The sequence below is a fragment of the Ovis canadensis genome, chromosome 14 (genome assembly GCF_042477335.2).
Source record: "Ovis canadensis isolate MfBH-ARS-UI-01 breed Bighorn chromosome 14, ARS-UI_OviCan_v2, whole genome shotgun sequence".
Classification (NCBI taxonomy): domain Eukaryota; kingdom Metazoa; phylum Chordata; class Mammalia; order Artiodactyla; family Bovidae; genus Ovis; species Ovis canadensis.
This window is the reverse complement of record NC_091258.1, coordinates 79,008,651-79,023,055: the sequence shown is the minus strand read 5'-3', so window position 1 is coordinate 79,023,055 and position 14,405 is coordinate 79,008,651. Positions and strand designations below refer to the sequence as shown.

The 14,405-nt window shown below is 48.2% G+C and overlaps 1 protein-coding gene across 1 annotated transcript; it reads left to right on the top strand.

Moving 5' to 3' along the window:
* The first annotated feature begins 267 nt into the window (after positions 1-267).
* On the top strand, positions 268-5,947 carry LOC138419353 (zinc finger protein 17-like). The gene is made up of 3 exons (XM_069552138.1): positions 268-509; positions 3,059-3,185; positions 4,346-5,947. Exons 1-3 carry the CDS (start codon positions 495-497, stop codon positions 5,812-5,814), a joined length of 1,611 nt encoding a protein of 536 aa, XP_069408239.1. The 5' UTR covers positions 268-494; the 3' UTR covers positions 5,815-5,947.
* Positions 5,948-14,405: the final 8,458 nt, after the last annotated feature.

Sequence of the window (14,405 nt, the reverse complement as noted above, 5' to 3'; positions counted from 1 at the left end):
CGACTGAGCGACTGAACTGTACTGAACTGAAGATCTCCTTTCTACAGTTCCTCTGTGTATTCGTGCCACCTCCTCTTTACATCTTAAGAGACTGGCAACTCCGTTTCCCAGCGCGCCAGAGGGACTCTAGGCAACTCTGAGAGTTGATAGGCGTTGCGCCAGCGGAAACTACATTACCCAGAAATCTCTACAATGCTAGGCGGTGTAGGCTGAGCCAGAAAAAGCTGAAGAGAGCCTCGCATACGTTCGTACGCATCGCCTGGGGGCGGGACTTCCGGCGTTTGCCTTTCGTCTTTGAGCTGCTGTCCAGCTGCTCACTTGTTCAGGGGTTTTCAGTCGCATGGTGGGCACCGAAGAGACGGAGCGGAAAGCGACAGGAGGTGCGTTGGCCCCGCTGCCCAGTGGCGGCTGTGAGTCCCCCTGAGCCCGTAGTTGACGGCAGTGCCCTCGGTCCGTCCTCGCTCTTCCCACGACCGGCGACCGAGGCCGCGGCGATGACGCCGGCTCAGGTGGGTTCTGCGTCTCCCGGCCCCCACCCGGCCTGACTCCAGCTTCCGAGTCCCAGATCCGGACGGAGTGGCCCTGTCAGCCATGGAGTCCAGAACTGAGGGCAGCCTTGTGAGGGGTCGCCCTTCAGCCAGTGGACAGGGGTAGGGAGAGAGTTCCCTCGGGGGCGACGGTGCACGGCTTGCAGATGCTCACGAGTCCGGAGCACTGGGAAAACTTGGGGTCACTTTTTTTCCGGGGACAGAGGGGAACGAGCTGTCTCACCTGAAACGACATCCTAAGCGGATGGGAATCGTGGAAGGTTGGGAAGGGAATGAGGAAGACAGGACCTGTGATATTGTGATTTAGAAGCAATATAGATGTGTTCATTCGGATGATCATAATGTATTTCCCTTGTGTATTTGGTCTTGACCCACAGTTGTAGACTCACAACTGCCAGGACACTTGGAATTTCCTAAGTGTTGAGAGTGATTGTGTCTTGTAATGTGAGTGAGCTGACTTGTGGAAGCACCTCAAGATGGTAGCTGATTACCAGGAGAACCAATTTTAGAATTTGAGGGCTGCCTGTTTCAGTCCCACCTCACGCCCGTTCAAGGAGAGGAGAGGGTCTGGACGTTGAATCTGGCTCCCATAGCCACTTATTATTATTATTTAAAAAATAGTTTTATATATTTTTGGCAGTTTGGGGTCTTCCTTGCTGCCCACTGGGCTTTCTCTAGTTGCGGCGGGGGCAGGGGTGGGAACTACTGTTACGTGCACAGGTTTCTCAACTGCAGTAGCTTCTCATATTGGGGAGCATGGGCTCTAGGTCTGTGCAGTACTTGCCACACGTGGGCTCAGTAGTTGTGGTTCCCAGGCTCTAGAGTGCAGGCTCAGTACTTGTACCACACGGCCTTAGTTCCTCTGAGGCCTGTGGGATCTTCCCGGATCAGGGATGGAACCCGCGTTTCCCGGCATTGGCAGGCAGATTTATTACCATTGACCCACCAGGGAAGCCCCCAAAGACAATTATTGAATCAGTCTTGCCTGTATAATGGAGCCATTAAAAAACCCCAAAAGGCCAGGGTTCGGAGAGCTTCCGGTTTGGGAAGATAAGGAGGTGCTGTTGAGGTGAAGTTCCAGAGAATGTGGAAGCTCTCTTCCGCCTGTCTGTTCTTGAGCTGTGCGCTTTTATAATCAACCAGTAGTCTAGTAAGTAAAGTGTTCTTTTCATTTCTGGGACCTGTACTAGCAGTTTATTCAAACCCAAGAAAGGGGTCTTGGGAATGTGTGATTTATACCCTGTGAGTCAGAAGCTCAAGTGAGGGCCTGAGACTAGAGGTGAGGGCACAGATGGGTGTAGGAGGGAGCAGCCCTGCTATAGGATGGATTCTGGTCTGTGTGTAGAAGGATCCATTCAGGTGGACTCAGGAGCTGACCTGGGAAGGAGGTTGAGTGGTGAGTTGGTATAGATTCTCCCCACTGCACGGTTTCGCAGGCCCTCAAAACCACTCCCTATAGAACACGGCAGAGGTCACCTGAGCTACTGGAGCAGCCGGTCCCAGACCAGGGCATTGCCTCATCTCCTCAAGCCCTCAGAGCAAGAGGGGTGGTGCGCTGTCCAGCCCAGGGCTCCCTGCAGCTCCCTCCAGGCTACTGTGTAACAGGCAGGCTCAAAAGGCCTAGTAGCTGATTCGCTTGCTCAGTGCCTTCCTGCACCTCATTAACTTAAGAGTACATGACACAGTTACTGATTTAAACACTAATGAACCGATATCCCTCTAAATATACACATGTAGGTAGGCCATTAGAAATGAACATATTGAATTAGTTAAATTTATCCAGACACTTAATCATTGGTTTGCATGATAATATACATTTACGTATTTGCTTACAATGTGAAATTTTACTTCTCACATCTTAAAACCTTAAAAAGTAGGAAAAATACACACCCAACTTTTGAAACTGTACCAATTCATTTCCACTGAAAGTGCACACAAAACCCTTGGTTGTGTGGATGGTACCACTGACACATAGTGTGTACTTCTTATGTTTGATATCAGTCTCAGCCCTCTGAATTGAAACCATCCTTATTCCCATTTTACAGATGGAGACACTGAGTCCCTTGTGCCTTCTAAAATACTGACTTGGTTTGTGAGAGTTCGATAAGGAGGTGGTTCAGACCACAGAGGGGTTCCCAGGTGGCTCAGTGTAAAAGAATCCACCTGCCAATGCAGGAGACGCAAGAGACACGGGTTCAATACCAGGGGTGGGAAAATCCCCTGGAGGTGGGCAGGGCAACCACTCTAGTATTCCTGCCTTGAGAATTCCAAGGGCAGAGGAGCCTGGCAGACTGCAGTCCATGGGGTCGCAAAGAGTAGGACACAACTACTGAGTGACTGAGTGCTCATACATGTCAGACCACAGACTCCAAATGGCAGGGGAGATATAAACACATTTGGTGGTTAGTTTGGCCCTGGAATTGGTGGATGAAGAGTAGACCAATACAAAATTGAAGGAAATACTGCACGTGCAGCTGCTTACGGGGTGAACTATCTTAATTTTATTACAGGGCCTTGTGGTCTTTGAGGACGTGGCCATATATTTCTCCCAGGAGGAGTGGGGACTTCTTGATGAGGCTCAGAGACTCCTGTACTATCAAGTGATGGTGCAGAACGTTGCACTTCTGTCCTCCGTAGGTAAGGCCCCCCTGCCCACCACAGCATCCTGGGCTGGGCTTTGCTCTTCGTCACTTTCTAGGGGTGCCTCTGACCTTCCCACAGTTGGTTCTCATTCTGTAGGTTGTTTTCTCGTTTCATTTATGGTTTCCTCTGTTGTGCAAAAGCTTGTAAATTTGAATAGGTCCCATTTCTTGATTTTTGTTTTTATTTCTGTCACATTGGGAGACTGACCTAAGAAAATACTGGTCTGATTTATGTCAGAGAATGTTTTGCCTATGTTTTCTTCTAGGAGTTTTATGGTGTCATGACTTATGTTTAAGTCTATAACCCATTTTGAGTTCATTTCGTGTCTGGTGAGAGGGAGTGTTCTACTTCATTGATCTACCACTGGAATGTTTAGACCCTCCTTTGTCCTCGTATTGATCATTTCAGAGTATGGGATTTCATACAGTGGGCCCCATCCCTCTCCCAGTCTTTCCTCTTTGAGTGGTCTCTTCAGGCCCAGGTGGTTGCTTACCCTGAGCAATAGGAGGGCCCTGAGTGCCTGACAGGGTGGACATTATTTCCGTAAGGTCAGGAGAGGCTCAAGAGCGCATAGCCCTGGTACGTGGGGGTGAGGAAATGGTGAGACATCAGAGCTGGGGTCCTGTCACACGGGGCATGTGTCCTATATCCAGTAGTGTGTGGTGCCAGAGTCCACACCTCACTTCCTCCTTTTCTTCCCAATTGATCTTTTGACTCTTCACTTTTGGCCCTGGCTCTCATCCATTCCTTTCCACTGCTCCTTTTGCAGTGTTCTCAACATAAGCTCCATTTGAAGTGGTGGAACATATGCATGCATCCTTAAATACTCCTTGTAGTCCAACTGCCATGTTGCATTTAGACATTTGGGGTCTGGACAGAGCCTTCTACACATTGCTCTCCAGTTACCAGTAGTCAGGCCTTGTTGAAGTGAGCTGTAGACCTTCCTCCCCTCCATGCACCATACCCCTTCCTCCTGCCCTGGCCGGTCAGTTGTCTGGGCTCTGCCCTCAGATGAGCCTCCCAATCTCCACTCTGCACCCCAGGCCTTCCTCACATGGGTTCTAGCCCCAGGCCTCTGCAATCCCACAGACTTATCACTGGGCCAGTCTGAGACACACTGATGGGACTGCCTTTGTTGGCATCTCTCCTTCCAGGTTGTCAGCATACCACCCAGGATGAGGTGGCCCTTTCAGAGCAGCATGATGTGGCTGCATGGTCACAGGTCAAGACTCCACAGCCAGGCCTATGCATCCAGAAGCCTCAACCCTGTAAGATGTGTGGCCCACTCTTGAAAGACACTTTGTTCCTGGCTGGGCACGGTGGGACACAGCCTGAGCAGGAGGTGTCTGCATGTGGGGAGAGTCCTTCCCAGCATCCAAAGGAGCCATGTCAAAGGAGACCCCTTGGATGGGGTGAGGGGAAGACTTTCTGTGTGAAGAACGACAGTGTTCACGTGACAGATCAGACCTGTCCATGTCGGGTGAGAGGGCAGGAGTTCCTAGCCCAATCCAGCATTCTCCAGCACCAGGCCCTTCACATGGAAGGGAAACCACACAGTGACATGGAGGGCAGGGCAGCCTCTGAAAGTGGACAGAATGATGACAAGTGCAGTGAATGTGGGAAGACCTTTAGCCAAGAACACACAATTGTTGAGCACCAGAAAAACCTTTGCTGTGAAAGCCGGAAGACCTTCATCAGAAAGTTCCACCTGGTTCAGCAGCAGAAAACCAATACTGAGACAAGACTCTCTGAGCAACTTGGATGTGGAAGGTTCTCTGCACAAAAGTCTGGCTTTGCTGCACACCATAGAGTTCACACTAGGTCAGTGCATTATGAGTGCAGCCAGTGTGGGAAGTGCGTTAAGGACAGCTTCACACTCACTGTTCATCAGAGAGTTCACACAGGAGAAAAGCCATATAAATGCAGCGAATGTGGGAAATTCTTTAGGTACAGCTTCACGCTCAAAAGACATCAGGGAGTTCACATTGGAGAAAAACCATATGAGTGCAGTGTGTGCAAGAAATTTTTTGTAGACAGCTCCAGGCTCATTATTCATCAGAGAGTTCACACTCGGGGAAGGCGTTTTGAATGCAGCAAATGTGGGAAATTCTTTAGGTACCGCTTCACACTTGAGAGGCATCAGAAAGTGCACATTGGAGAAAGGCCTTATGAGTGCAGCTTATGTGGGAAACTCTTTAGGCATAACTCAAATCACATCAGGCATCGGAGAAATCACACTGGAGAAAGACCTTATGAGTGCAGTGTATGTGGTAGACTCTTCAGTCAAAACTCCCACCTCATTCGGCACCAAAACGTCCACACCAGAGAAAAATCTTATGAATGTAGCAAATGCGGGAAATTCTTTATGGACAGCTCCACCCTCATTATTCATCAGAGAGTCCACACTGGAGAAAAGCCTTATGAGTGCAGAGAATGTGGGAAAGTCTTTAGGTACAACTCCAGCCTCATTAAACATCGGAGAGTTCATACTGGGGAAAGGCCTTATGAATGTGCCAGCTGTGGGAGAGGCTTTAGCCAAAACTCCCACCTCCTTCGACACCAAGAAGTTCACACTAAAGAGTATTGCAAACAGGGGAAGACTTCAAAGCAAAGTCTGGTCTGATTTGGCGCTGGGATGGACTGCTATATAGGTGTTTAAAATTTTTCTAATTGTGAAGTACATGTAACATAGATTTACAGTCAACCATATTTAAGTGTAAGTTCAGTAGTAATAAAACATTCACATTGTGCACAAATATTCAAAAGTCTTTTCATCTGATAAAACTAAACCCATCAGACAGCAATTCTTCGTCCCCCCTCTTATTGACTGACAACAACTATTCTGCTTTCCGTGTATGAATTGTTCTCCCTGGGTAACTTATATAAGAGTCATCAGGTTATTCTTCTTTTGTGGCTGGCATATTTAACTGAGCATAATGTTCTTAGGGTTCCTCCATGTTCTAGCATGTGTCAGAATTTCATTCCTATTTTGAGTAATGCTCCATCTTCTGTACATCGTACTTTTTCTGTTTCCTTTCATCATTGGGCACTTGAGTTGCTTTCCCTATTTGGCTGTTGTATGTAATGCTGTTATAAATATGATGGCATAAATATTTCTTTGAGGCCCTGCTTTCAATCCTTTTAAGGTATATTCCCAGACAGAGATTTTGGATCATATAGTAATTCAATATTTATTTCTTTTGAGGAACTGAGGGGCTGTTTTCCGTGGTAGTTGGACTGTTTTACATTGACACAGCTCGAGGTTTCCAATTTCTCTACACTCTCAGCAATATTTTTATTTTCTCCTTGTTTTATTTTTTGTAACACTATCCTATGATGCTGTGAAAGTGCTGCACTCAATATGCCAGCAACTTTCGAAAACTCAACAGTGGCCACAGGACTGGAAAGGGTCAGTTTTCATTCCAATTCCAAAGAAAGGCAATGCCAAAGAATGTTCAAACTACTGCACAATTGCACTCATCTCACATGCTAGTAAAGTAATGCTCAAAATTCTCCAAGCCAGGATTCAGCAATATGTGAACTCCCTGACGTTCAAGCTGGTTTTAGAAAAGGCAGAGGAACCAGAGATCAAATTGCCAACATCCGCTGGATCATGGAAAAAGCAAGAGAGTTCCAGAAAAATATCTATTTCTGCTTTATTGACTATGCCAAAGCCTTTGACTGTGTGGATCACAATAAACTGTGGAAAATTCTGAGAGAGATGGGAATACCAGACCACCTGACCTGCCTCTTGAGAAATCTGTATGCAGGTCAGGAAGCAACAGTTAGAACTGGACATGGAACAACAGACTGGTTCCAAATAGGAAAAGGAGTATGTCAAGGCTGTATATTGTCACCCTGCTTATTTAACTTCTATGCAGAGTACATCATGAGAAACGCTGGGCTGGAAGAAACACAAGCTGGAATCAAGATTGCTGGGAGAAATATCAGTAACCTCAGATATGCAGATGACACCACGCTTATGGCAGAAAGTGAAGAGGAACTAAAAAGCCTCTTGATGAAAGTGAAAGAGGAGAGCGAAAAAGTTGGCCTAAAGCTCAACATTCAGAAAACGAAGCTCATGGCATCTGGTCCCATCACTTCATGGGAAGTAGATGTGGAAACAGTGTCAGACTTTATTTTTTTGGGCTCCAGAATCACTGCAGATGGTGACTGCAGCCATGAAATTAAGACACTTACTCCTTGGAAGGAAAGTTATGACCAACCTAGATAGTATATTCAAAAGCAGAGACATTACTTTGCCGACTAAGGTCCGTCTAGTCAAGGCTATGGGTTTTCCTGTGATCATGTATGGATGTGAGAGTTGGACTGTGAAGAAAGCTGAGCGCCGAAGAATTGATGCTTTTGAACTGTGGTGTTGGAGAAGACTCTTGAGAGTCCCTTGGACTTCAAGGAGATCCAACCAGTCCATTCTGAAAGAGATCAGCCCTGGGATTTCTTTGGAAGGAATGATGCTAAAGCTGAAACTCCAGTACTTTGGCCACCTCATGGGAAGAGTTGACTCATTGGAAAAGACTCTGATGCTGGGAGGGATTGGAGGCGGGAGGAGAGGGGGTCGACCAAGGATGAGATGTCTGGATGGCATCACCGACTCGATGGACATGAGTTTGAGTGAACTCCGGGAGATGGTGATGGACAGGGAGGCCTGGCGTGCTGCGATTCATGGGATCACAAAGAGTCGGACACGACTGAGCGACTCAACTGAACTGAAGGGACATGAGGTGATATTTCATTGTGATTTTGATTTGCATTTAATGATGTTGAGCAGTTTTTCATCTCCTTGTTGGCTGTTTGTATTAGTCCTTTGAGAAAATGTCTCTTCTGATCCATTGCCCATTTTTTAATGTTATTATGGTCATTGTTATTGTTATTTAGATATTTGAGTTCTTATATATTCTGTGTATTAACTTATTAAATAGTTTGCAAATATTTTCTTCCACTCTGAGGGTTGTCTTTTCACTGTGTCTACTTAGTAATTTTTTTTTTTTTTTTTTTACACAAAAATACTCCAGTATTCTGGCCTGGAGTCCATGGGGTCACAGAGAGTTGGACACAACTGAGTGACTTTCACTTTCACTTGCTTTATCTGGAGTATCGCCAGCCATTTGAGCCCTTTGGTAAGAATTCATGCCCCACCCCCTTAGTTGGTTACGGTGTGGACATCACCTAGCTTTGCCAGAGGACTGGATCTGGTTTTGCTGGCAGTTTTCAGAGGTTTCCCTTGTTCAGGGTCATTAGTGATTGTCTCCTGATAGTCTTGACAGATTTTTCCAGCCTCCATTTTATCCGCTCCTCAAACTCCAGGCCAGCCTTCCTGGTTCTTGCAATAAAGTTCTTTTTTTTTTTAAATTGAAGTATAGTTCATTTACAATGTTGGGTTAATTACTGCTACCCAGCAAAGTGACCAATTATACATATATATTCTTTTTAAAAAATATCCTTTTCAAGTATGGTTTATAATAGGGTATTAAATAGAGTTCCCTGTGCTTTACAGTAGGATCTTGTTGTTTATCCATTCCATGTATAAGAGTTTACATCTGCTAATCCTAACTTCCTATTCCATTCCTCCCCTCAGTCGTATTGTTTAAGCTATCTTTACTATTTAACTTTTTATGCCCTAAAGGAAATAGCAGGAGGACAACGAACGGCTCTCAATGTAAATCTGGCCTACTTGTATTGCTTCCTGAGACTTCCTAGGAAAATCTGAAGGGCCCCTGCACCAGGATCTCATGCCCTAGATGTGAAAATTATTTGTGGATCCACAGTCACTTGGGGCAGATGGTTTGCAAACAGCGGTATTTGGCAGTAGCCTGAGTTGGGGCCCTTAAATTTAGTGAATGTCCCATGGCAAAATTGAGAAAGAGCTGTCTTCTGAGATCCACCGTAGGAGCTGTGTGTCCCTGAAGAAAAAAAACTCATGTAGGTATATGTCCATGGACTTAAGATCTCAGAAGGCCTAGGGGTGGGAACCATATTGTGTACAGAAACAGTGACTGGGTTAATAGGGACTGGGGGAGATTGCAGCAATGTAGAATTGATAAAGTGAAGTCGCTCAGTCGTGTCCAACTCTTTGAGACCCCATGGAGTGCAGTCTACCAGGCTCCTCCGTCCATGGAATTTTCCAGGCAAGAGTACTGGTGTGGGTTGCCACTTCCTTCTTCAGGGGCTCTTTCCGACCCAGGGATCGAACCCGGGTCTCCTGCATTGCAGGCAGATGCTTTACCATCTGAACCACCAGGGAAGCCCTTTAGAATGGATAAGCCCCTTCCAAACGGGCATGTGTTCCAGTAACTGGCTAAGTGGGAAGAGAGTGGACAGAATGAAGGACCTACAGTCCAGTCCATGGAAATCTAAGTGCATCCCCTTTAAGAAATCTGAAACCCACAAGGCTTCCCGTGTAGCTCAGACAGTAAAGACTATGCCTGCAATGGAGGAGATCTGGGTTTGATTACTGGGTTGGGAAGATCCCCCAGAGAAGGAAATGGCAACCCACTCCAGTATTCTTGCCTGGAGAATCTCCATGGGCAGAGGAGCCTGGCGGGCTACAGTCCACAAGGTCACAAGAGTCAGACACGACTTAGAGACTAAACCACTACCACCACCACAGTCCAGTCCATGGAAATCTAGGTGCATCGCATCCCCTTTAAGAAACCTGAAACCCCGCCTGCGCCTCAGAGCCTAAGGATCCTCCTCTCCAGCAACACTTCCGTGGTGTGGGGGAACCTTTTCCGGATCTGGGGAGCACCTCCCCTTATCTGGACCTGGGACCCAGTGAACTACTTTACCCAGAAGGCACTGCACCACACCTGTCACACGATCACTGAAGATTCAGGCACTTCGTTCTGGAGGATGATGTCTGGGCGGGTCTGTTGGTGTGCACCGTGGGTGACATTTTGTAAATACGGATGTGTTTACTTGGTGGGGAGCTTGGAAACGCTGGACCAGCCCGAGATCTGGGAGGTGGGAAGTCTGCCCTTTCTGCTTCTCTTGAGGCAGGCAGGAGGCAATCTCACTCCACATGCCCATTCAGCAGCAATAAAGATTCAACTGCAGAATGGTATTATTAATATAGAGACTTGTTTGGAGGCCGTTTTTCTCCATTCCCCAACTGATCAAAAGGCCAGGCACTGTTACAATAGAATTTAAGTCTCTTCTTAAAAAAGAAGGGTTAAAAAACCCTTTGATTTTGAAGAATTTCCAATTCTTAAGGATACACTCCAATGTCTCTGCTTTTGAATATACTATCTAGGTTGGTCATAACTTTTCTTCCAAGGAGTAAGCGTCTTTTAATTTTATGGCTTCAATCCCCATCTGCAGTGATTTTGGAGCCCCCAAAAATAAAGTCTGACACTGTTCCCACTGTTTCCCCATCTATTTCCCATGAAGTGATGGGACCCAGATGCCCTGATCTTCGCTTTCTGAATGTTGAGCTTTAAGCCAACTTTTTCGCTCTCCTCTTTCACTTTCATCAAGAGGCTTTTTAGCTCCTCTTCACTTTCTGCCATAAGGGTTCTGTCATCTGCATATCTGAGGTTGTTGGAAGCAGAGACATTACTTTGCCAACAAAGGTCTGTCTAGTCAAGGCTATGGTTTTCCCAGTGGTCTGTATGGATGTGAGAGTTGCACTGTGAAGAAAGCTGAGCGCCAAAGAATTGATGCTTTTGAACTGTGGTGTTGGAGAAGACTCTTGAGAGTCCCTTGGACTACAAGGTGATCCAACCAGTCCATTCTAAAGGAGATCAGCCCTGGGATTTCTTTGGAAGGAATGATACTAAAGCTGAAACTCCAGTACTTTGGCCACCTCATGCCAAGAGTTGACTCATTGGAAAACACTCTGATGCTGGGAGGGATTGGGGGCAGGAGGAGAAGGGGACGACAGAGGATGAGATGGCTGGATGGCATCACCGACTTGATGGACGTGAGTCTGAGTGAACTCCGGGAGATGGTGATGGACAGGGAGGCCTGGCGTGCTGCGATTCATGGGGTCGCAAAGAGTCGGACACGACTGAGCGACTGAACTGAACTGAAGGATACACTCCAAAGGCGCTTCTTCTGGCTTAGAAGGGGATCCGCCCATGTTGAATAACCTACGGCTGAGAACTGAGGGTCACAGTGTTGTCACAGGTCACCATGGAAATAGGGGCGCGTTGCCTTTACCAGGAGGTCTGGTGCTTCAGAACATAGTTTCTCCCTGACCTTTCCGCCTCCATCCGCCTCTGCAACTATCAGGGAGAACCCGAAACCTGCCCTTTGCCTGGGTGGACTGGGTGCACAAACTCCTTTACCCAGAGGTCTCTGCCCAGCGCATGCGCGCTGTGCCAGTGGCCGCCCAGAAGATGGGCGCTTCCAGAGGCCCTTGCAAGCAGAGGTGGGATTTCTGGCCTCACGGTTGTGATGTCTTTTGCTGGTGCCCGGGATTTTGGAGTGCCTGTGTAGGCTGGGAGTCCTCACTGGGGTCCGCTTTTGGGGAGGCCCTGGAGAGGCCAACAGAGGACAGAAAAAAAGGTGGGACTTCTATCCGCTTGGTTATTACGAAACATGGTTGCTGTCGTGGGACGGGCCGCCTATCGTGAAGCTGTCGCCTGAGGCTGCGCTCCTTCGGAGGCCTTCGCAACCACCCTCTGTCCTCGTCCACTTCCGGAGGCAGCATCCTAAGCTTCTGCGCCTTTTGACCAGAAGGAGATTGGGGCTCAGAACTCGACCGTCCTCTCGGGCTCACCGCACCCAGGGGAGGGTGCGGGTTCCACCGCCTTTTCAGCCCGGTTCTGCTCATAGGACCCCATGGCGGCTGCCGCGCTTATGGACCCGGCTCAGGTGAGTGGAAAGTCCTCAAGCCTTCCCGACTGAGGTGTGGGGAATGTTGTGTTCTCAGGCTTTCCGAACTTGGTCTTGGTCGCTGCCTTCTCTTGAGTATGAAGGCGGTGAAGGGCGGTGAGTGACGGTGAACATGTGGCAAGGAACCCCTTCCCAGTGTTGATGGGATGAGGTGCGAAATGGTTTGCAGGGCTTAGGAGCCCCAGGTACAAACACTTGGAGGTGAGGATGAATTAGGCACTTTCTGGAAACGGCAGGTCTCTGCGGTTATGTGTGCTGAGAACAGAGAGCAGGCAGTCAGCAGTCTGAACTGGTATGGCAGGCTGGGGAGCTGGACCTCTGTTCTGACGGTGATGGGAACCACAGAAGGTTTATAACAGAGAAGGGAGGTGATCTGACGTCTGTGTTGACAGGCTCCCTCTAAGTTCAGTGGAAAGATTGGGGAAGCCTGAGGGTGGCAGGGAGACCAGGCGGAATTGACTGCAATTGCCCAGGTGTGTTGATGGTGGGTCCGAAAGTGGACGTTACAGAGTGTATGGATTTTGTATGTTTTTAAACTAGGGCCGGTGGAGATTTTGTGATGAGAAGTAGTGATGCTCTGGGACTCTTCACCTGTCCCTCCCCCTGTGCTTGAGCCTGGGGGCCTTAGAGTAGGAGTCCTGTTCTAGCCCAGCACCCTGAATCTAAGCCAAGAGTTATATGAAGAGGTTCCTGCTTTAAGCAGCCTGTAGGAGGAGGAGTGGAAGGGTGTATTAGACTCAGGAACCACTTGCACAAGTGCTTAAGGGGTTAAGATTGAGTTGGGCATCATCAAGAAACCACAGGCCTTAATTCTGTCTGTTGAGAAAAAGGCCAGAAGTTGGGCAAAAACAGCAGGCTGAGGAGCTGGGCTTCTGTTTTGAAGGTGATGAAAGACATGAGCTTCCGGGATGCCTCAGTGGTAAAGATTCCGTCTGCAGTGTAGAAGATGCAAGAGACATAGGTTTGATCCCTGGGTGAGGAAGGTCCCCTGGAGGAGGGAATGGCACCCCATTCCCGTAGTCTTGCCTGGGAAATACCATAGAGAAACGAGGTGGGCTGCAGTCCTTGGGGTCCCAAACAGGCAGACATGACTAAGTGAATATGTGGCATGCACAAAAGACATGGTCGATTTGGAAGAGAAGAGAGATGCTCTGAATCAAAACAGGCTCCCTCTGGCTGCTGTCTGGTTAAGAATGGAGTGTGGGCATGAGGGAGGAGGCTACTACAGTGGTCCACAGAAGTGTTGATGGTGGCAAAGAAAGTCCCAACTGGGCACTGAGGACTGGGTGTCTTGCTCAGGCACCGGGGTGGCAGTAGAGCCTGTCATAAACACAAAAGAGTTCTTCCTGGCCACTGTGCAGAGTGGTTTCAGGGGTGGGGTGTGCCTTGGAAGTGTGGACTGGAAAGTTTTTAGTGTTAATGGAGGGGGACCCCAGATATGAGGAAGGTGTGGTTCAGAGTGATGTACATGGTGGGAGGAGCCTGGACTGATGGCCTTAAAGTTGTTTCTGGGAGGCATGGTCAGAAGGATGCCAGCGGGAGAGTGTTTGGTGCCCTTCTTGCTGGACCCATGGCTTACATAGTCTCTGTCTGCCCGCCTGCCTGATTTTGCTCTGGGCTTCACACAGTGATCAGAGGGACAGGAGAGGGTGGCCAGGAGCGGTGTCACGGCCGAGTATCACCTCCAAGTTGGGAGGCTGGGGAGCAGAGGAGACAGGGTGGGAGGTGTGTGCAGGGCCTGGAGAGTCCTGTTGTCTGTGGGCTCAGCTGTCTGCATTGTGGCAGGGTGATGTGACCTTCAAGGATGTGTTTGTGTACTTCTCCCGGGAGGAGTGGGAGCTGCTGGAAGAAGCTAGAGACTCCTGTACTGTGATGTGATGATGGAGAACTTCAGACATGTGGCTGCCTTGGGTAAGTCCCTGTTTCAGTTACCTATTGGTACATGTCAAACTACTCCAAAAGTGAGTGACATAAAACAATTAGAAGGCCTTATGTAAGTTTCAGTGTGTCAGGAACTCGTCACACCTCACCTGGTGCTTTTGGCTCAGGGTCTGTCATGAGGCTTCTATCAAGCTCCCAGCCGAACTGTTCTCATCTGAAGGCCATTCTCGGGAGGATCTCACTCACAAACTGACTCATGTTTTATGTTTCCAAGAGGTCATTTCTTGTGGCTTGTTGGACTGTAAGGCTGTTGGTCAGAGGCCTCCTGGCTTCCTTGTCACCGTAGCCTTTCTGTAGTGCATCTCACAGCAGTGAAGGAACCTTCTCTCTGAGCAGAGAGAATGTCCAGGATGATAGCTTGTCTTTTTCTAATCCAACCTGGAAACAGTGATCCCATCATTTTTCCCTGTTGGAAAA